This window comes from Vigna umbellata, chromosome 4 (assembly GCF_029865625.1).
Source record: "Vigna umbellata cultivar VRB3 chromosome 4, Vumbellata_1.0, whole genome shotgun sequence".
NCBI lineage: Eukaryota > Viridiplantae > Streptophyta > Magnoliopsida > Fabales > Fabaceae > Vigna > Vigna umbellata.
Window position 1 is genome coordinate 28,804,409 of NC_142168.1, and position 20,039 is coordinate 28,824,447.

The window sequence follows — 20,039 nt, forward strand, 5'->3', positions numbered from 1 at the left end:
AAAGTGCTTTTAACCTGAATGATTTTTGGCCGTTGGTTTAAAGAAAACTGTCAACTTGATTTATTCTGAAACTTTGTTGAAATTGTGATAGAAAAGAGAGTTTTCATATAAAAAAACGCATTTGTGATTGTATTAATGGTAAATGAATGTTTAAACACAAACAGTAAAGAAAAATGAGTGGCCTAGCTTTCACTAATTCCTAGTTTAAATTTCTGTGATCATGGTTTATAATCAATTTGGTTTGGCTAGCATCTCCCTTTATAGTATATATAGCCAAAAACAATCAGGATAAAATCGTATGTTATTTTTTTTTTTTTTTAAACTTGTTCTTGTGTGTGTGTTTAATAATAGCATTTTTGTTATTTTCAACAGAACAAAATATATTTTACCCCTCCTTCTTTTCTTTTAATTGATGGGATATAATATACATAATTAATTAGGGTAAAAATATATTTCCAATGTTTTTTAGTCTCTATCTATTTTTATTTAAATTTTATTTCTCTTTTTTATTCATTTAGATTAAACAATGTTAAAGTTACATACATTCACTAATTTATTTTCATTTCTTTAAAATGGTAAACTATCTATATTTTAATGTTACTTGTCTATTTTTTTTCTCTTAACTTTTCTTACGAATAATTATATAATTTATTTAAAATAACTGAAGAAATTTAAAAAATTAAAAATTATATAAATTTTTTAATATTATTTTTATGAAATTAGATATTATTTTAATTACTTGTAAAAATTAAGAAAAAATATAAAACCAGTGGAAACGTGTGTACAACTTTTTCTCAACAAACACTTTATTAAACTATAGAATGATTTTTAATTATTGAAATAAAAATTATTAATAAACTATAGAATAATTTTTGCAAAATGGATTATTATAAAAGTAATATTTTTTTTTTAAATTTTACTATAGATGATTCTTTTATTTTGTAAATATTTTTTATCATACATAATATGTAAATTAAAAAAATTAATTACTAAAAAGATAAAAATGGAAAAAAATTATATACACAAAAAAGAAAAATTACCTTTATTAGTTTTTATAATAAAATTATAAAAATAGTAAAATATAAAGTTATATGTAAAAATTATATACACAAAAAAGAAAAATTACCTTTATTAGTTAGTCTGATAAAATTATAAAAATAGTAAAATATAAAGTTATATGTAAAAATTATATACACAAAAAAGAAAAATTGCATTTATTAGTTAGTCTGATAAAATTATAAAAATAGTAAAATGTAAAGTTATATATACTTTTAAAACTATATATTTCAATATATTTAAAATGTGACACATGAAAATGAAAATGTATTAAGTATAGATATAATATATTTGTTAAAAAAATTATTATTGATTAAATTTAGCAAGAAAATTATAAATCCACTAATGGATTTTTAATTATGAATAAAACATAAAACAATTTTATAGCTTTTTTTTTATATATAGATGAACTGTAATGATATATATTGATTTTTTTTTTGTTGTGAGTGATTTTTATCATCACCACTCCATACAGAGTTACAGAAAACCCTTCCTATTCCTAAAGTTTCACTTTGACGGCAGTTTATATTCTCCAGTGAGGCTACTGACAAATCAAATCCTTTGTGCCCTAATTCCTTAAATCGGAACTTCACTCGCCATCGACCCAGTCCTTAATTCCGATCAGCGTCTTTGCAGGTACTTCATCACATCTTTCGTCCATTTCACAACACAGTACCGTATCTTCTATATTTTATTTTCCTGGAATATGATTTTGAGGGTTTCCTCCAAAAAATAATGATGTGGATCTGTCAGTTTGGGGCCGAAATTAGGGAAATTCGGTGAAGTAGCAGTTCTAGAAGCTTCTTTGTTTCTAAACCCTCCAAAATATTTTTTTTTGCCCTTTTGTTGACTGTAATGTTTGCATGCGTTTATATTTGATTGAACTTTGATGCTAGTGTTTTTCATCTTTGATATGGGTTCAATTTTTTGATTTTTTTTTCAATGGGCCTGTTTTTTTTTTTTTTGAAAGAACAAGTTTTTACTTATTGAAAATGCTGCTGCGAGTTCTATATGAGATTTCAGGATTCTGAATTGATAGGAATTGTGCGACTATATGATTAATGTGTCTTTTACTCTAGTGAATTTTTTAATCTTCACAAATTTTGTCTAAGACTAATTGGTTTACTGTACTCTTTTTGGAATTTTGAAAACCGTGTGGATTAATTTTTTGATTTATTCATGAGTGTAGAGGAGGAGCTTTGAAATTTAATGAATGTCATGTTGGCAGTGTTATCAGAAAGTTGTATGTCAATGTTGTGACGTTGGAAAGACTAATTAATTGAATGAGATTTAAGGTTACAACTGTAAAACTAGTTGTTACTTATGATTTTGATGTGTATCTACAGTTTTACTTTTTTAGTCCATTTTAGGTGGGTTGAGGACGTGATGGACTTTGATTGTTCATTGTTTCTGTTGATTCAATTAAGATATCTAATGATGTTTATTTTTTATGCAGTCAGTTGGTGGGAACTCTGGTATTTTGTTTTATTGAGGAATTTCAGATAATGGATGATTGGGGTAAATAATATATTGGCTTCACTTTTTGTTTTTACATCCACATAAGTTAGTTTGATGTTAATGTAATGACTGGAATCTTGCTTTCTTTTATTAAATTCTTTAATTATATGGTATGTAAAAAGTTTCATTATTTTCATTCAGCATGTATTAGTCTTTTTTGTACTTTTTACCTTCAGTGTCCAGACATATTTGACGTTTTCTCTTCTCATCATCTTTTTATTGTTATTTTAGAACCTTTCTTCTAAAGGAGGATCAGGATATTAGATTTGTACGTTTCACAAATTACTAGAGAAAACTATCTATGAATCTGCTTGGTGCTCATATTTTGGTTCATTGTCACTATGTTTTGAATAATTTATAAGGTATGGGATTTGGTTAAGCTATCAATTTGTATCTATGAACTTCGTCATAACAAAAAATGTTTGTAATATTGATTCATGTTTGAATCAGTAAAGATTAAATAAGCCCATTACTTTAACAGTTGGGTTCTATTGTTTTTAATAGTAGTTAAAATGGCTAAACCTATAAGGAAATTTTCAATTGTAAATATGAATTATGAAAACTGTAAGCGAATCACATTACTCAAAGTCAGACACTTCTTACTGATTTTTAAATCTGTCCAACTAAAAATAAAATAAAATGAATTCTTATTTTTGGTGGTTCCTAGAAAAGAAGATTCCATCTATTAATCAATTCAGTTCTCTTTTATTTTAATTTCAAACACAATATATGTTTGTGAGTCTGTATATTATGTTTCTTCTACTATCTTTTGTAGCCTGTTAATTTGAGAGTGTTTGTTGCAGAGGATGAGCAAATTGCATCTCTTGATCTTACATTAAAAGATCCAGTTAAAAGCAAATGGGATGATGAGGATGTGGATGATAATGATGTGAAGGAATCATGGGAGGATGAAGACGAACCTGCTCCGGTATGAACAATTGAACATTCCTGTAACAGCAAATAATCGTTTGTGTATGATTGTACTTGTGTGTGATCTGGGAAGTAAGATGGTCATTTCCTATTCCTGTCAAATAACATTCCTGTTGGCGATTAACACACCTTTTATACTAGTGCTATGCTATGCCAATGCAACTTCTGTTACTATAGTTATTAGCCAATATGATTTATAATTCATTAGTAATTATTAAGTAAAATGCATATTTTCTAGAGTCTGCCGTTATATTTCTTTTATATTTGTTTATCTGTCCATTGTCTTCTATAGAGGGGGTTGTATAAAACTAAAAAAGTTGCAGGTAGTTTCGTGATTACTTCAGTTTTGATTTGGTATTTCTAATAATTATTCTTCTGTTTTCTCCGTAGTTGTTAATTGCCAGATTTTTTGGTTACTTTGAATAATGTTGTCAGGCACCTGTGGCACCTGCGGCACCTGCTGTAAAACCTACTGAAAAGGCTTCAAAAAAATCCTCTGATAAAGCTGCTGATAAGAAGGGTAAGACAATAGAACCCGTAAAGGAAGAACCATTGGATGCCATGGCTGAAAAACTTCGCCAACAAAGGTATCTTGTCTTTTATCCAATTTGATCATTCAGACGTTGTTTTTATGATGTTTGTTATGAGTACACTGACAGGTATAATTTGCTACTGAACTTCACATGTAAAAGTGTGTAGGTATGCTACATATGCTGGTTAGGAAAATATGATTGTGAACAAGGGAAAATTGTAACAAGGCAGGCCATAACACTGAATTTTCATAGTTGGTTTCAGTTACTCTTAATGCAACTTGGCTTTGTTTGCATGATAAAATGGTCTACTAAATATCACTTAATTGTGTTGTTTAAGTACAATTTCGCTTTGTTAGGGCTATATCTCCTTTGACTTTTACTTAAACTACTTTGTTTAAGTGCAATGATATATAGGTTTACTTTTAGTAGTTGCAGTATTTACATAAAGATATCTAAGGGGTTTGTGTCATCTAGCTCTGATAAAGAAAGTCAGCCACTAATTGGAAGCAAGGCATATTGACTACAACATTTAGAAAAAGGCAGATCACTAACTTAGACAATGCAATTTTATCTAGTTTCCTATTTATTTTATCACAGATTAGTTGAAGAAGCAGATTATAAGTCCACTAAGGAATTGTTTGGTGGGGGAAAAGATGAAAAGAACCTTGACACTTTCATACCGAAATCTGAAAGTGATTTCTTGGAGTATGCAGAGCTCATCTCACACAAGCTTCGTTCTTTTGAGGTCAGTTAAATACTCCTACTTTCTTCGTTCCTTAAATATGTGTCAAAAGGGCATTCTAATTTGCTTTTCCGAAATGCAGAAAAGTTTTCATTATATTGGCTTGCTGAAGGCAGTAATGAGACTATCAATGACTTCTCTAAAAGGGGCGGATGCCAAAGATATTGCATCTTCAGTAACTGCCATTGCAAATGAGAAGATCAAGGCAGAAAAAGATGCCAATGCTGGTAAAAAGAAGACAGGTAAGTTCATATTTGATGTCCTTTATTTCTTTTCTATTTTTGTTGATTTTGTCTCATTTCATTTGGGTGTTTTCGTTGTTTTATACTGCAGGTGGAAAGAAAAAGCAACTTAATGTTGATAAGCCTGATGAGGATTTTATACCTGCTGATCGATATGATGCTCTGGATGATTATGATTTCATGTGAAAATTTTTTGTCCAGTTCCATTCAGATTCAGTTACGGGATTCAACATAGGACGTTGGGACAAGACCCTTCGGCATACCCTTGTCAAAAGTTAACGAGTGCTGTCCCGTATTTTGTCTTAATAAGAGTGTGCATCAGTGTTTTGTTTTCTCATCGTCAATTTTGTCACCCCCATATACTTGGAAGTTAGTTATATGATTTAATAGAACTTAAAAAGGTTTGAAGATGAACGTGGCAACATTCAACATTACCTTCAACTTGGACATTTAATGTTCTTGAACTGTACGAATAGAACTTGACTTTTTTTGTTGTTAAGGGAACTTGTCATTGTCTTCTGTTAATGTCGGATTTTTAAGCATTGATTTCTTGTTTGATGTGCACTGTAATGATAGAGATGAATACAAAATGCTTAGTCAAGAGAGTGAGCCACCAAATAGATCTTCACAAATATTTAATTAAGTCCTTATAATTTTATTCAATTTGGGTTTCGGTTAGATGATTTCTGGAGTTTTACTTTTTACGTATTAAGATGATAGTTAGCTTACAACAATCAATCTTTCATAGAAGAGTACAATATCCTTTGAAGGAAAAATATAATTGTAAATGTTTTAATAATGCCATAGTGAAAGTATACCTTTTCCATACTTTTGCATCTATAAAGTTATCAATTTCCTATTCAATCACCTAATTTTCTCGACAACAGTTAGGTTCTCTGTTTTGGTTTTCATAGTAAAATGTAGTAAATCTGAAAGGACAAATCCTTTTAGTCCACTCAAAAACTGAAAAAATCACCATTGACAATCATCCAAATTGCATCAGAAGCAATACGAGGTTGTGAGCTATCCCTTGGGGAAGTTGGTAAAAGTGTGGAAACTAATCTGTTGAACTATGGTTAAATTTTAAGTTGCTTAGACATTCTTTTAAAGGATTAAGTTATATTTTATTTACATTCAAATTAAAGACATTTTTGGATGATCCCATATTTCTTTTAACAAAAAAGTTTGAACATATTTCACCAACATTTTCTTAAATTATTTTGAATGAGATATTAAAAGGCATAATACTCATTTAAACTCATTCATACACAGATGTATGGTATATAAATTATCTAAAATAAGCTTGTTCTTGATCCACATTTGGATAAAAAAGAATGTTAGACACAGAATTTATGAAATATTTAAATTTTAAACTGCCCCTTAAAAAATGTCTAAATTGGGGTGTTCAACTTTTATATATTGTACACAGAAAAAGTTAACTAAGTTCATCCTTATATTATTCGGGAATTTTAAAGAAGTTTTAAAACTATTCTTTTAATTCAATACTAAATTGAAATATATATATATATATATATATATATATATATGTATGTATATATATATATATATATGTATGTATATATATGTATGTATATATATGTATGTATACATAGAGAGAGTGTTAGAATGATTATATACCAAAATATAATTTCTAATACATTATCGAATAATTAAAATATCAAAATTTCGTTTTCTATATTTTTAAAAAATAAAATAAAATGCCAAAATAGGTTTGTAATTGTTATAAAGGAGGAAGTCTTTATTTTGATTTTATAATTTCTCTTCTACTTTCTCTAAAATTAAACAAAAGGTTAAATAACACAGATTAGTGTTATGGTATATCAAAAAACTTCTAATATAAGTTTTCTTAAAATTCATAAAATAAATGTCATTCAGTAGTTTTCAAGTGAATATTAAAAATGACTTAAAAAAACAGTGTTACGAAATTTTAAAAAAATATATTTATTAATATTAGAATAAAAAGTCACCAAGTACAAACAAATATTTCTGATTCTACTAAGGCAAATAAAAATATATATCGGTCAAAATCAATTCTTTCTAATTTTAATTTTACTAAAAATATAGTTAAGATTTAAAAAAAAAAAATCAAGAGAACTTCTCAAACAACGTGGTTGTTATATATAGCAGTCATTGTTGACCTTATATGCATGCCTCTATGGTGGTTTCTATAAGCCACCCAAATTCCAAAGTTGATTATTGGAATCAATCACCAAATCTAGGAACTGATGATTTTAGCATTTAAAGGAACGAATGGAATTGCGTGTTTTCCTCCTTTCAATTCCATCGCAAACCGTATTTCCCTCTGATCTTTTGGAGCCACAAATGAACCAAACCAAACCCCTCATTAAAGCATGAATGATGAGCTGAAAACTGAAGGACACTCTTTTGGGCCATTGTTTCCTCCACCCACTTCCCCTTTCTTCCCTCCCTTTTTCCGTTTGCTCTTCCTTCGCTGTGACACATCAACAAACGGTGAAGGTTTTGCAAACATGAGTGCTAAAGCCTCCGTCTCCAAGGAACTCCATGCCAAGCACACAAAGGTGCAATCTTTCCCCACACCTTTTCATTTTTTCTCAGCCACTTCATCTGGGTGATGATGATGTTGAGTGCTATCAACTATCGACTAATTGGGTTGACGTTGATTTTTTTTCTTTATCATAATGTTTTTGACAATGTGTTTTTGTGTATTGGGTCGTATGAAGCTAGCAACAACTTCTTTTACATTTGTTTTTTTAATGGATGCAGATATTAGAGGCACTTGTCAAGCTACCCGACAACAGGGAATGTGCAGATTGCGGGACAAAGTACGTGCATTATTTCCATAACACATTGTTTATGTTGAGTATATATTTCATGTTTGCTGGAATTTACATAGGCACTTCATGTTGTTTCTTAAAAATTCACATGAGATAAAGTAGTCGAGAGACGTGGAAATAAGGGTATCGTTTCTGAGATTTGTACCTTATTTGCAAGATAGAAGACCCCTAAGTCATTGCTTTTTAAACAAGTAGCACCTGTGATGACTTGATTAAAAAAATACACAATGCAATGTGTTAAGGAATTAGCGGGATGAGAAAAATCTCTGATGGTACAAAAATAGTTAAGGAAATACCATAGAAGGGGTATTGAGTGAAAATCCAAGAAACTATCGGAGTGGCAGTGTAGTTTGCTAATCTTCAACTATATAGTAAGTCTCTTTTGGGGAGGGGGGAGTATTAAACAATTTTGGGTACTTGTGTTATATGCACTTGTGTTATATCCAAAAGTATTTGCGTTTGTGCTTAGTTCAAAGTTTTCCTTTTTATTCACTTTGTTCATATCCTTTGATTTTGGGACCAACTTGGGTTTTAGCACTGATTATTTACTTTGAAATTGATTAGGTTTCTTTCATGGTTTTTAAGAATATATTTTAATATTTCAGGGCACCTCGATGGGCAAGTGTGAACTTAGGAATATTCATTTGCCTGCAATGTTCAGGAATTCACCGGAGTCTTGGAGTACATATATCACAGGTTTATATACATCTCTTTTTCTGTTTCAGTGTTCAAATCGATAATTGGCTAAGCCTTCTGATTTTGCTGCTAGGTGAGATCCACAACTTTGGATACTTGGTTGCCCGATCAAGTTTCTTTTATGCAATGTAAGAAACTACAAAATTTGGTTCTATATTTCTGAGTGAAATTCTTTTTTAAGCATATTATGAGATAGTAAATAGTTAGATACTGTGAGTAACTCGGTTGCCTTTTCAGAACAAGTGAATTAACTAGTTATGTCAGAAAGGTTAGATGTTGGTCTGTCAAAATTGTATTAGTAAATCATGTAAGTGGTATGGAACATTCCATATATATGTATGCAGATATATCATTTATATGAGATTAGGTAACATCCATTTAATTTGTTGGTGAAACTAGATACTCAGAGAAGATAGGATAATTGTTAGAAAAAAATACTGGGCTCTTGAATTCTCTTGCAGCTGAATTCATTTAGTACTTCGGTTGTCTGCAGAATGTGTACCTAGCTCATCTATTGATTTGTTGTATATTATGCAGTAATGGGTAATGCGAGGTCAAATAAGCACTGGGAGGCAGAGTTACCTCCAAATTTTGACAGAAATGGATATGGAATCGAGAGATTTATTCGTTCGAAGTGAGTTCAAGCTTTTAAGGAATTACTGTGAACAACATTGCTTGTTTGTATAAGCTTAAATTTCCATCTAATTTACCATATTTTGATGCTATCAACTTGCTTAAAATCTTCCAGGTATGTGGAGAAAAGATGGGCTTCAAAGGGTGAACTACTACCAGCTTCAAAGTCAGCTGAAATAATCTTTAACCGGAATGAGTCACCAGCTGCTGGGGCCAAGAGTGCTATTCAGAAGAATAGGAGATTGTCTCTTGAGGAAAGCATTTTTGTGAAACATATGAACCATGTTCCGCCTCCGATAAGATCTCCGACACCAGGATCTCAGGAGGTATTCATGTTTAATCTCAAGTTCAATCCTTGATAAAGAATTTTCTTGCACTGATACCTATACATTGGATCTTTTAAAGAACTAATCACATGCAATTTTGTTGAGAAGGTAAGGGAGACTTTTATATGGTTTACCCTGCATATGGGTGGCCATTTACACTTTACCTAGTTTACTGTTAGATACTGTGATCAAAATGATATCTTATTGAATTCAATGTCCTCTTTGTGAAATATTTTTTCCATAATATTCTCTTAGTGCTCTACTCAAAAGATTTGTTTGCCTCCCAATATTTACTACATCACAAAAAGCCGATAAAAGTTTATCTTTTGTAATTCAGCTGTCTCCTGATTTGAAAAACAAGCTTTCACCTCTACCAGTAAGGAGGACATCTGCATCATTTGATTTTGACAACTCCAGAATGAAGAACAATGGTTCTGTTGACCATTTTGGCTTGTTTTCCGCCCCTAATGCTAAACAGGAATTCTCAACTACACCTCCTAGCTGGATAACGTTCGATTGTAAGACGGAAATACTTTTATTGCACATTTTTTGTTCAATATCCTGGCACACTTCGTATTGGAACTAATAAGATGGATTATAAAATTATTAAATCAATATTCATGATTGCAGGAGAAGGCTTATGAGGTATGTTTGTAGATTGTTGAGCTAGCTCTTTGTGTAGATGCCACAGCATTGTAGTTGAAGGTCTTGTAATGTTGCATGAACTTTGAGCTGCATTGATCTGGTGTGTACTTCTCTTTTCCAACTATTACAATGTTGATTTGATGTTTTTCTTTGTTTTCATTCTCAGATGATCCTTATATTTTTATATATTTTTCTGAAATCATGAGATTTGTCATGGTCTGTGTCTGTAGAACTTCCTCAAATAGTTGAACTAAGCTCAAAGTGCATCCTTATACAATACAATGCTTCCATCATTTGAGATAACCAGTTTTGCATGTTGATAAACATTTGAGATAACCATGCTTCCAACTTTCTTAGTTTTAGTGCAAGAGATTGGTCTCACGTGCATAATTTGATACATGGCTTATATATGAAAACAATTTATATTGAAGATTATGTTTCCTCACAGGTTTGATAACAACGTTTGCAATCAAACACACTGCAGCAGGATATAAATTCTGTGCACGTTTGCACTACTTTGGTGTTGATGTATCACTCAGCCTATGGTCGTTCATAAAATGGTTTGATCAGTACTGTAGTTTCTGTCACTTTTTCCTTACAGCCATTGATTGAGGTTATGAAAAGACCGAAGTAAATAACAGTTCTTTTCTTATCAGTGTCAGTTCCAGAGTCTGTGACCGGAGATGCTGTCATATGCCCCAGCCTAATTTTGGTCTTTTCTAGTGCACCCTTTTCTTTAATTCATCAGTGAACATACATAGCAATCTTAACTTTCTTCATTGGATTCTGGGTTGCTTATCAATGGTTCATATGGCCAGAAGCTTTATCTTAGTTGCCTTGAAACTGAAAATCTTGCAGTGCCATTACCGTGCAGGCTTTAATCTTTCTAAGCAGGTAAGGAAATATAATGGTTTAACAATAGTTAAAATTACATTAGTTTAAATAGCTTTATAATAAGTGGTGAATAATAATTTTATAATTACCATACACATAATGTTTCATATTGATTGTGTCTTTCTTGACTCTGAATAGATAACAAATATAAAACTTTTCGTTGCTTGGACTGAATTGTATTAGTTATTCAAAAAAAATTGATAATATAATAAATGGAAGATAAAATCATAATATTTACTATGGTCTCTTTTAAACGTAAAAAATACAATTGAAAAAGTTTTTCTATTTCCTAATTACATATTATAACTTTCTTAAAAAAAATCACAATTTTAGTTAGAGTTTTCGGCTTAGAAAGGTGGTATGATCGTGAGCAATTGGTAATAGAAGAACCTAATTTTTAAAGCGTGAATATTAACGTCGTAATAAATAAGCCTTTAATATGGTGAAAATAATTTAATGATATTTTAAAAAATCAAAGCTGAATAAAATATCTAATATAAATAAAAAATAGGTAACTTTTTCTCCCTTTACATATTTCCATCAGAACATAAAAATATATCAATGGGTGCAAAATCTTCACGGTGAGGCTGCTCGCATTGTAGTTTGCCCTCCGCAAAATCAAAATCTGTGAGTATGAACCTCTCTATCTCTCTTAACGTATAAAGGCGGGAAACACAGAATTTCTCCCTCGGCTATCAAACTCACCACCGCAATACGTAGCTTCAGACTCTACCGCACTCTCTCTCCCTCCTTCGTCTTCTTCAATGCTTTCAGAAATTCACTTTCTAAATTTGCGGTAGCTTCAATTTCTTCTGTTGAGAGGCCATCTCCTCTTTGTGCGAAGCTCAACTCGGTATGGTTCGTATTTTCTCTTTCGTTCGCCTCAGAAATTGAACTCGCGTATTAATAACTTCTTAGTTGTCACATTAATTAAGTTTCAGATTTCGATTGTTGACAACTGCATCCAGCGTTTTCAGAGCTAGACTTCCAATTCTGTATTGCGCAATTCTATTGTCAGTTAGTTAGCTCTGAGTTTTCCTTTTCTTGTTTGATTCCAAGAAAAATGGAGAAACTCAGGCCAGCGTGGGCTGTCAAGGCAATCATCGTCATCCTTTTCACTTCCATTCTTTTCCGATGCGTCTGCGGCGAGAATCATACCGTCGGCGGAGCCTCAGGCTGGGATCTCCGTTCCAACATCCAGGCCTGGTCGTCTACGACGACGTTTAATATCGGAGACGATCTCGGTACGTATCCATATGTATGTTCATCTTCATTAATCCATGCAAACGTGCACCACACACACACACACACATATATATCTTCATCTTAATTAATCCATTCATGCATGCACTCACGCACGAAAGCATTTATCTCTTACGAGAAAATAATTTCTGCCAAGCATAACGTGTTCTTGAAACCTTCGAGTTTCAGATGGTTTAAATCTATCAGGTGTAATGTAATTAACAGCAGAGTAATAGTTAATTAGTTTAAGTTCTATTTTGAATGTTTTTTATCAGAATCGTTGAAAACAAACACGTTTTCTTGTGTACGTTTTCGTTTATCTGGAAGCTAGTTTAGCGAAGTGAAACGAAAACGAAGAAGCAGCCAAGGGCATTTTCGGCATAACGGATTATATATATTTTTATTAATGGTTTAATTAAAATTTCTTTTGCTCTTTATTTTTCTAATACAATTTTGATTTATTTTTCAGTTTTTTATCTTTACATTTTAGAATATATTTTTATCTAATTCTTCATTTTTTTGTGTATTTTTTAAGTTTTTATTACTTAAATTATTTTTGTGGTATTTTCAATACATATGTGAGATTTAAAGTTTAATTACACAAAAAGTAAAAATAAAACATATATGAGATTAAAGATTCAGTTTATGAATCTTGAAAATAAGGAAATAAATTCAGAAACAAAAAATAGAGAAACAAAAATGATATTTTAAAATATCAAAGCTGAACAGAATTTGAAATAATATTAAACTGTGAGCAAACTAAAATAATAAAAGTTTTGGTGTGGTTTGGTTGGCAGTATTCTCGTACACGCCAGTTCACGATGTGGTGGAGGTAAACCAACTAGGTTACGACACGTGTACGATAACCAACGCCCTTGCCACGTATGATAATGGGGAAACCGTGATTCACTTAGGCGGAGCGGGAACGCGATACTTCGTGTGTGGCAGAATGGGCCACTGTCAACAGGGCCTTAAACTCCAGGTCCAAGTTCTAGCCCAGTCCAACAACGGAAGCAACGACGATCAAAACCAAGGCCCCGGCAACACCACCTCTTCTCCTCCGCCTCCTTCTCCTCCGCAGCCTCGTTCTCCTCCGCGGCCTCCTTCTCCCCCGCCTCACGGTGTCGAACAACCTCCTGCAGATGAGCCCTCACCCTGCGACTGTTCCGGTGCAGACGAGCGTTTTGGGGTGGTGCCGTTAATTACGCTCGTAATCGTGCTCGCTTTCGCCCGCGCTCCTTCTTCGCTTTTCCACGCCTCCGTTTTCATCTCATGCGTTTAAATTGCTAGCTTGCTGCATTTTAGTTTTACCTCGGCCTATTACTCAGGGCATATATGAATGTGTCGGTTTGAAATTGAATAATGAGTATGCTTTGTGCGTATTCAATGTGAATATTTCTCGGGATGCATGGTATGTACTTTCCTTTCTTGTAAAGTACTAGTTGCAGCTCTGCAGGCATATTCAAACTGAATATTTTCTGTGGTTATAAATTTGTTTTTTCACTTGGTTAATGTTCTGTCTGTGAATAATAAACGGGATGTATGTAAATTAGATAAGTAAAAAAGGGTTTTGAAAATTGACGTCATCTTTAATTCCAACAATAGTGAAATTATTAATTACTGATTACATTAATTAATCTTAGTTATGTTAATACACACGCATATATATCATATTTTATATAATTTAACAATTTATAATAAATTTAAAAGTTATAGAATAAAATTTTAATTTGTAAATTAATAAAATTTATGATAACGTAATTTTAATATTTAAAATACATTTTTCATTAACTATACATATTCATTAAGAAAAAAGGAACAGAATAACTCGATAAACAAAATTTTAAAAATATAAAATATAAAATTTTGGATTTAGTTAACTAGGTCCCTAGATTTTTAATTGCATTTCCTATCTCAATGACGAAGGTGACTATTACTAATGCTATATCAACATGTATTATTAGAGACAATATGTATTATTAGAAGCAGGGAAATGTTATTTTCTTTCCACAATCTTTGAAAGGTCTTTAACAAAAACTGAACCTTGCTAATCCAAGGCCTAACTGTTGTGGGTTGGGCCTTTAACACCAGCAATTTCTTATCGCTTTTGTCTACAAGATGCCAAGGCATTATTGGTGTTGCGTGATGATCGGGCGGCGTCCATATTACCATATTGCTTAGCCCTTTAGAATACCATCATTAAATTCCAAACCCAGCAAAAAGGAAGGTCGAAGTTTCAAATAATTGACGACGATGATAATGCTGATTGTTTGTAATTAAATTGTCATAGGTACTGATATTTAGACTTTGTATGAATACATGGATGGTGTCCTCGTGGACCTACAGAAGGAATAATAGTAGCCGCTAGAAGTTACAAGTCTACATCAGGGCCATTTTTGAGTGCTGCTTCTTCAAGCTAAATGCAAATTAGCAGCTTTCAATACATTCTTAATCTACGGCCATTTCTTTTGTAAACTAAAATTAGTTTATTCATAGATTCATTTTAAGTAAGATATATATTTATTTCTTTTTGTGAAAATGTTTGTCCAGATTCTTCTCTGGGTCCACAGCTTCCTTGTGCCATGACAACGTGTACAAGGATTTTCTTGGTGGTTTCCATTAGTGGCTAATGAGAAAAGGACCAGTCTTTGATAATGGCAAACAGTGGGTCTTATTCTCAGGTCCTGTAGTTTATACTCTCTTCGTAATCAATATTTACACATAATTATTACCATAAGCAGCGGTTATGCATTGTCACACGCGTCAGTAGTGCCAGTCACTGATAATTCAAATTTCTACAAGAAGAAAATAACCCTACTTGTTGAATTATACTTGACCACTTTGATGGCAGCAGAATTCATTGACAAAAGTAGAAAGCGTCAAAATAGAAGGAGAAGGCAGTATTATAATAAAAAACTGAACTTTCCCAAATGAAGCTAAAGGTATTTTGCAGGCAGAAGATGGGGGTCCGTGTCTGTGGTTTGGTTTGGTTTGGTTTCTCACAAATAAAAAGACTCTCACAACTTGGATCCACTTACATTTTCAATTGTACAAAGGTCCTACTTCTTTATGAAGTTCTGCACTTATACTTCATGACACAACAATAGACATGGGGCTCTTTCTGCTTCAATTTTCACTGGCATGTAAGGGGGCAACGTGCTTTCCGACCTAAGGGTGTCATAATTAAAATGAAGGCTTAAAGAAACAGCAAGTCCCACTAGATCTATAATGATCTATACCATGCTGACAGATACTCACCATGTGCTTCCGTTCACCAAGTTTACTGCCATAATCCCATAATTTCATCCAAAACTAATTGTGCTTTTGTAGACTTTGACAGCATAACCAATCTGCTTAAGCCAACTTATCTCCATTGATGGTCACATGCAACCATGCACAGTTGAAAGGACAACTCACTCCTCACACTACATTCAATTTATCTTCTTTCATCTACTTCAATCCATGTACCCAAAAGAAAAATTAATAAAATAAAAGGCTCAGTTCCTTTCTTGCCCTATAATACGCCAAAGGGTCTGGTCTACCTATGTACACGAGCTGCTATATATCAACTCCTTGCATGATGAGTACGGTTGTCACTTGTTAATGTTAGGTGTATATGATTTGGTTCAAATGGTATGTATCCAAGTTTGTTCCCCCTTCCTTCTGTGTCGGTTCTCTTGTAATTATAAAAGTAAAAAGGGACAACCATTCAGCAAATAGAATCTACGACGTAGCCTTTTTATTTTTTAAAACCATGTTTATTCATCTGCCAAACTCAAACCCACTTTGATCCAACTCCACTCAGACCAACATAGTACTTTTTCGCTCACCAAGCATTTTGAAGCTGGATTAATTGGTAAATTATTAAGTCTGCATAAAATAGCAGAAATTGTACATTCGATATTAAACAATCGCCTCATAATGCTACCTAGGTCCAAACTACATAATCAATACAAACATTAGATGATATGAGAAAAACTAAACTTCTGAATAGTTTAGTAGAACATGTAGAGCAAAGATCTGGAGCAAAGAAAGAGCACAACAGATTGGGAGAAACCAACTTATGCCCACCATGTCACAAGAAACTTGACAAGGGAAAAAGTACACCATGTCTGATACTTGTCTTGGCTTCTTCACAGTCTCAGCAGCAAAAATATGTACACAGCAAGTCCTGCCAATGGAGAAGAAAGAGTCAACATACGGAAACCGACAATTCGAACTTGTATGTGGGATTTTTTTATATATATTACGTACTAATAATGTGGATTATAATTTTCCTACTCTTCAATCAAGTGTTTGGTAGGTGGAACAGTCTAATCAAAGCTAGATTCATTTAATTTCTCCAACCACTACTTATGTTTCGCCATGTGTTGAATGCCTAATGCTTCAAGAATATAATTAGATGCATAGATATACGCACCATAGAATGGCAGTGTCACTTTTTCAGTCACAAAAATACATATATTTGAGTATATAAGAAGCTCTACATAGTCCTTCCTGAGGTCATACCTCGTAGGAAAAAGGATAAAAAGTTCAACAGACATTTGATTATGTTTAATTTAGGTATAAAAAGATTCCATACGAAAGTGCTGTATTTAACTACTATTGCTAATCCAAACACTAATATGTGAACAGTTGTCATCTAGCATATGACAAGACTAACCGTTCTAAAAGCATAAGTGGTTTGGCGAAAAATTACTGAAGGGCTTAATAACAACAAATATGTTACATATACATATGATTACACACATATCCGACAGTGAAATTCTGCATAACACATGGATTTAGTAATGTGCTGCCGAATGCAGTGAGAACTTAAATAAGCATATGTGATAAGTACCTTCAAAATGGTCAACAAAGTTCCATAGATTCTCATCACTTGGCTAAATTTTCACTGTGACTGGTGAAAAAGAAAGAGAATAGCTAGCCACATCAGACACGGCGATTTACCATTTCCTTGAAACGCTGGATAGATTCCAGCCTCTGCAACTTCATTTGATGGTTGAATTTCTTAATGAAAGCTTCTGCCCTGCGATTCAGTTCCTCTAGACTCATGGATTTTTCCCTTCTCAAGGAAGCTCTATCGTTGAAAGTGTCTGACTTTTTGAGCTCCTTCTGAGCCCAAGCCACAGGGTCGTCATCATCATCACCTTCTCCATTGCGACGAAATGGCTCTGCCTTGGCAATCCTTGCGCCCCATGTGTCGCTCTTCTTCAGCTGTGGCCTCATCGTTTCCCCCTGTCCCTCCATGATAGCCTTCCACGTGGCTTCCAGCGTGTCATCACCACCGGAATCCGGCAATAGATAATCATTGGTGCAATTTTCTAGCAAAGGGTGGAGCACGATTCTGTCATAGGACAAATCATTCTCTTCAAGCACCTTTTGCTCTTGCTCTTGCTTTTGCTCTAGCTCTTGTTCTTCTTCAACCTCCTTTTCTTCTTCCTTGGGTTCATTTGTTTGGCTCTCTGGCTCGGTTGGGTGGCTGGCAGTGTCTGAAATGGTGGTTGCGTGCTTGGGATCAGAGGATGCAGAAGAATCAGAGAAGGGTTTGGGGTGGCTATTGCTTTTGGGGTGGAAGTTGGAGGAAGCTGCAATGATGACGATGATGAAGTTGACAATGATGTAAAGGAATGGGAGTGTTAGCCGGCTTCTAACTGAGACCCAAAACTGAGGAAGAGTGGAGAGAAGAAGGTGGAATGTGTATGGGACTACTGTCACTTTAAACAAAACAAGAGTGGAGACAACCCCCATGGACATGAGCACAAGCTTTGCAGCCCACATGGCTGTTTCAAATCTGTTTGACTTGAGAGAAGATGGTTTTTGAAAAAGATCCATCGCTGACATGTTGCAGGCAGCACTACTAATAATCACTCTTCACAACAACACGCAGATTCAAAGAAACAAGGCAAAAGAAAGGACCCTTCTGCTTAGAAAAAAAAATGAGAAGAATAAGACCCAGAAACAAAAACTTCTAGGTGGGTGGGGGAATTTACCAACTAGTACATAGACATGAACAAGCACCAGTTCTTCAGAGGAAAAACAAAAGAAAGGAGCTTTTCTGAAACTGAGGTTTGTGTATGGAAACCAAATTCTGAAAGTTTTTCATCACGGAGAGGAAGCAAGATTTGTGGTGAATGACTGCAGATCCTTGAAAGGTGATGAAACAGAAGAGAAAGAAACAGAAAGAAAAAAGAAAAACTGAAGACAATGTATTGAGACGAAGCTGGCCAGAACTTGAGTCCACTCTAGTCTCTAGAGTACAAAGAAAGAAAGAAGGCTTTTAAAGAAAGAGAGCTTTCAAATTTCACTGTTTCAGGTGCTGTAGTTAGCAGCAGAACCAACAAAAATTCCATCAGTACTGGGTAGGCAGGGTGGTCATAGAGTGGTAGAGGACCACATGAATGAACCAAGCTGAGATTTTAAATGAACACCATCTATCTATGAATTCCCAACCATTTTTCATTCCCAACCAAATACACTGTCTGATGAATTCCCCACCGTCAGATTCTTCAAAAACAGTGAAAAGGGTATGAGAAAGATGATAACTTTTGCACTCTCACCTTCACTCATTGCTATATAGGAGGTGCCAGAGATAGAATAGAACCACCTAAACTTTAACTATTGTTTTATGAAAAAAAACAAAATGTTTGGATATATTTTCAGATTTGAAAAGTCAAGAAAAAGTAAAGGGTTGAATTTGGGTGGAAATGGTACATTTAGTATTAGTTAATTAACCATAATTAGGTTAGTTGTTAGCAAGGTTTATTTTATTTTAAGAAATGTAAGCAATATTTGAAGGTAAATTAAGTAATCTGAATTAAAGTGGTAGCTTCCTTGAGCGGCGGTGGCCACAATTTGCGGAGGTGGTGATTACAACTTTTGGCACCACTCAGATAAAGCTCCTCAACTAACCATAACACTACATGCTGCATGTTTACATCACAAATTATTACCTTAATTTTAATCATTATATCTACAATTTCTACAAAATTTAATTGTTACAAAATTAATATAGTTGATATAAAAATTATAGATTAATTATGTGTTTCGTTTTCAAATATTTTTTGAAATTACGTTTTAACTCTAAAGTATTTTTAGAAATAGTATAAATTATAATCTCCAACAAATAATATGTAAATAATTAACATACCAAGTTTCAGTGTGATTATAATATAACATCGAAAATATCATTTATTAAAAAAATTATATTATTTTCATTAAGTAAAACGATGAATGAGTAGGTTTAGGAACCAAACACAATTTTTAAAAGTATTTAGAAAAAACATATTTACTCCAAAAATTAATTATATTATATACTTATTTATGATGATATTAATAATTCTTCAACATGCATTTCTTATATTTATTTCGAAAATTGCTTTATATCCACGTTAAAGTACCGTCTATCTGTGCCAATTTATTGCTAGAAATAGATTGGTTGAATTTTATTATTTTCTAAAAGAATAAAAGTTGAATTGCTTTATCCTAACAATACATTAAAAAAAAATAAAACAGTCAAATCATTCTTAAATTTTGATATTTTAATATGTTTCGTGCAAACGCAATCTTAGCATTCTTATCTTTTGAACTTTTCCAAAAAAGAAATACAATAATAAATATTTGTGAAAAAAACTGTTATCTAATTATTATTATTATTATTATTATTATTATTATTATTATTATTATTATTATTATTATTATTATTATTATTATTATCATTACTTAAACTCAACATTCCACTTGGT

At 32.7% G+C, this 20,039-nt stretch overlaps 4 protein-coding genes across 5 annotated transcripts; 3 read left to right on the forward strand and 1 right to left on the reverse strand.

Annotated features, from left to right (window-relative positions):
* The first annotated feature begins 1,516 nt into the window (after window positions 1–1,516).
* On the forward strand, window positions 1,517–5,546 carry LOC124848801 (uncharacterized). Of its 2 annotated transcripts, none has more exons than XM_047326594.2 (7): window positions 1,517–1,692; window positions 2,513–2,574; window positions 3,378–3,502; window positions 3,940–4,091; window positions 4,635–4,782; window positions 4,862–5,021; window positions 5,113–5,546. In XM_047326594.2, the coding sequence occupies exons 2-7, from the start codon at window positions 2,562–2,564 to the stop codon at window positions 5,205–5,207; spliced, it is 693 nt and encodes a 230-aa protein (XP_047182550.1). In that variant the 5' UTR covers window positions 1,517–1,692; window positions 2,513–2,561; the 3' UTR covers window positions 5,208–5,546. The 2 variants fall into 2 exon arrangements, with proteins under 2 accessions (XP_047182550.1, XP_087967443.1); XM_088111317.1 differs by having other exon boundaries at window positions 2,517–2,574.
* A 1,662-nt stretch (window positions 5,547–7,208) lies between these two features.
* Window positions 7,209–10,984, forward strand: LOC124848808 (putative ADP-ribosylation factor GTPase-activating protein AGD15). Its single transcript, XM_047326607.2, has 9 exons — window positions 7,209–7,582; window positions 7,788–7,846; window positions 8,464–8,554; window positions 8,628–8,682; window positions 9,092–9,188; window positions 9,303–9,513; window positions 9,851–10,031; window positions 10,144–10,258; window positions 10,607–10,984. Coding segments are annotated over exons 1-8 (885 nt in total). The 5' UTR covers window positions 7,209–7,393; the 3' UTR covers window positions 10,146–10,258; window positions 10,607–10,984.
* A 618-nt stretch (window positions 10,985–11,602) lies between these two features.
* Window positions 11,603–13,716, forward strand: LOC124848804 (uclacyanin 1-like). The gene is made up of 2 exons (XM_088114419.1): window positions 11,603–12,296; window positions 13,092–13,716. The coding sequence occupies exons 1-2, from the start codon at window positions 12,116–12,118 to the stop codon at window positions 13,574–13,576; spliced, it is 666 nt and encodes a 221-aa protein (XP_087970545.1). The 5' UTR covers window positions 11,603–12,115; the 3' UTR covers window positions 13,577–13,716.
* Window positions 13,717–15,704: 1,988 nt separating this feature from the next.
* Window positions 15,705–18,844, reverse strand: LOC124848805 (uncharacterized). The gene is made up of 2 exons (XM_088111714.1): window positions 17,135–18,844; window positions 15,705–16,465 (listed from the first exon to the last, which is right to left on the reverse strand). The coding sequence occupies exon 1, from the start codon at window positions 18,136–18,138 to the stop codon at window positions 17,227–17,229; it is 912 nt and encodes a 303-aa protein (XP_087967840.1). The 5' UTR covers window positions 18,139–18,844; the 3' UTR covers window positions 15,705–16,465; window positions 17,135–17,226.
* Window positions 18,845–20,039: the final 1,195 nt, after the last annotated feature.

Coding starts and splice junctions, on each gene's coding strand:
- LOC124848804 (XM_088114419.1), top strand. CDS start 12,116: ATGGAGAAACTCAGGCCAGCGTGGGCTGTCAAGGCAATCATCGTCATC. Junction 12,297..13,091: donor TAATATCGGAGACGATCTCG/GTACGTATCCAT, acceptor TTTGGTTGGCAG/TATTCTCGTACACGCCAGTT.
- LOC124848808 (XM_047326607.2), top strand. CDS start 7,394: ATGAATGATGAGCTGAAAACTGAAGGACACTCTTTTGGGCCATTGTTT. Junction 7,583..7,787: donor TCCATGCCAAGCACACAAAG/GTGCAATCTTTC, acceptor TAATGGATGCAG/ATATTAGAGGCACTTGTCAA. Junction 8,683..9,091: donor TCAAGTTTCTTTTATGCAAT/GTAAGAAACTAC, acceptor TATATTATGCAG/TAATGGGTAATGCGAGGTCA.
- LOC124848805 (XM_088111714.1), bottom strand. CDS start 18,138: ATGTCAGCGATGGATCTTTTTCAAAAACCATCTTCTCTCAAGTCAAAC.
- LOC124848801 (XM_047326594.2), top strand. Junction 3,503..3,939: donor ATGAAGACGAACCTGCTCCG/GTATGAACAATT, acceptor TAATGTTGTCAG/GCACCTGTGGCACCTGCGGC. Junction 4,092..4,634: donor GAAAAACTTCGCCAACAAAG/GTATCTTGTCTT, acceptor ATTTTATCACAG/ATTAGTTGAAGAAGCAGATT.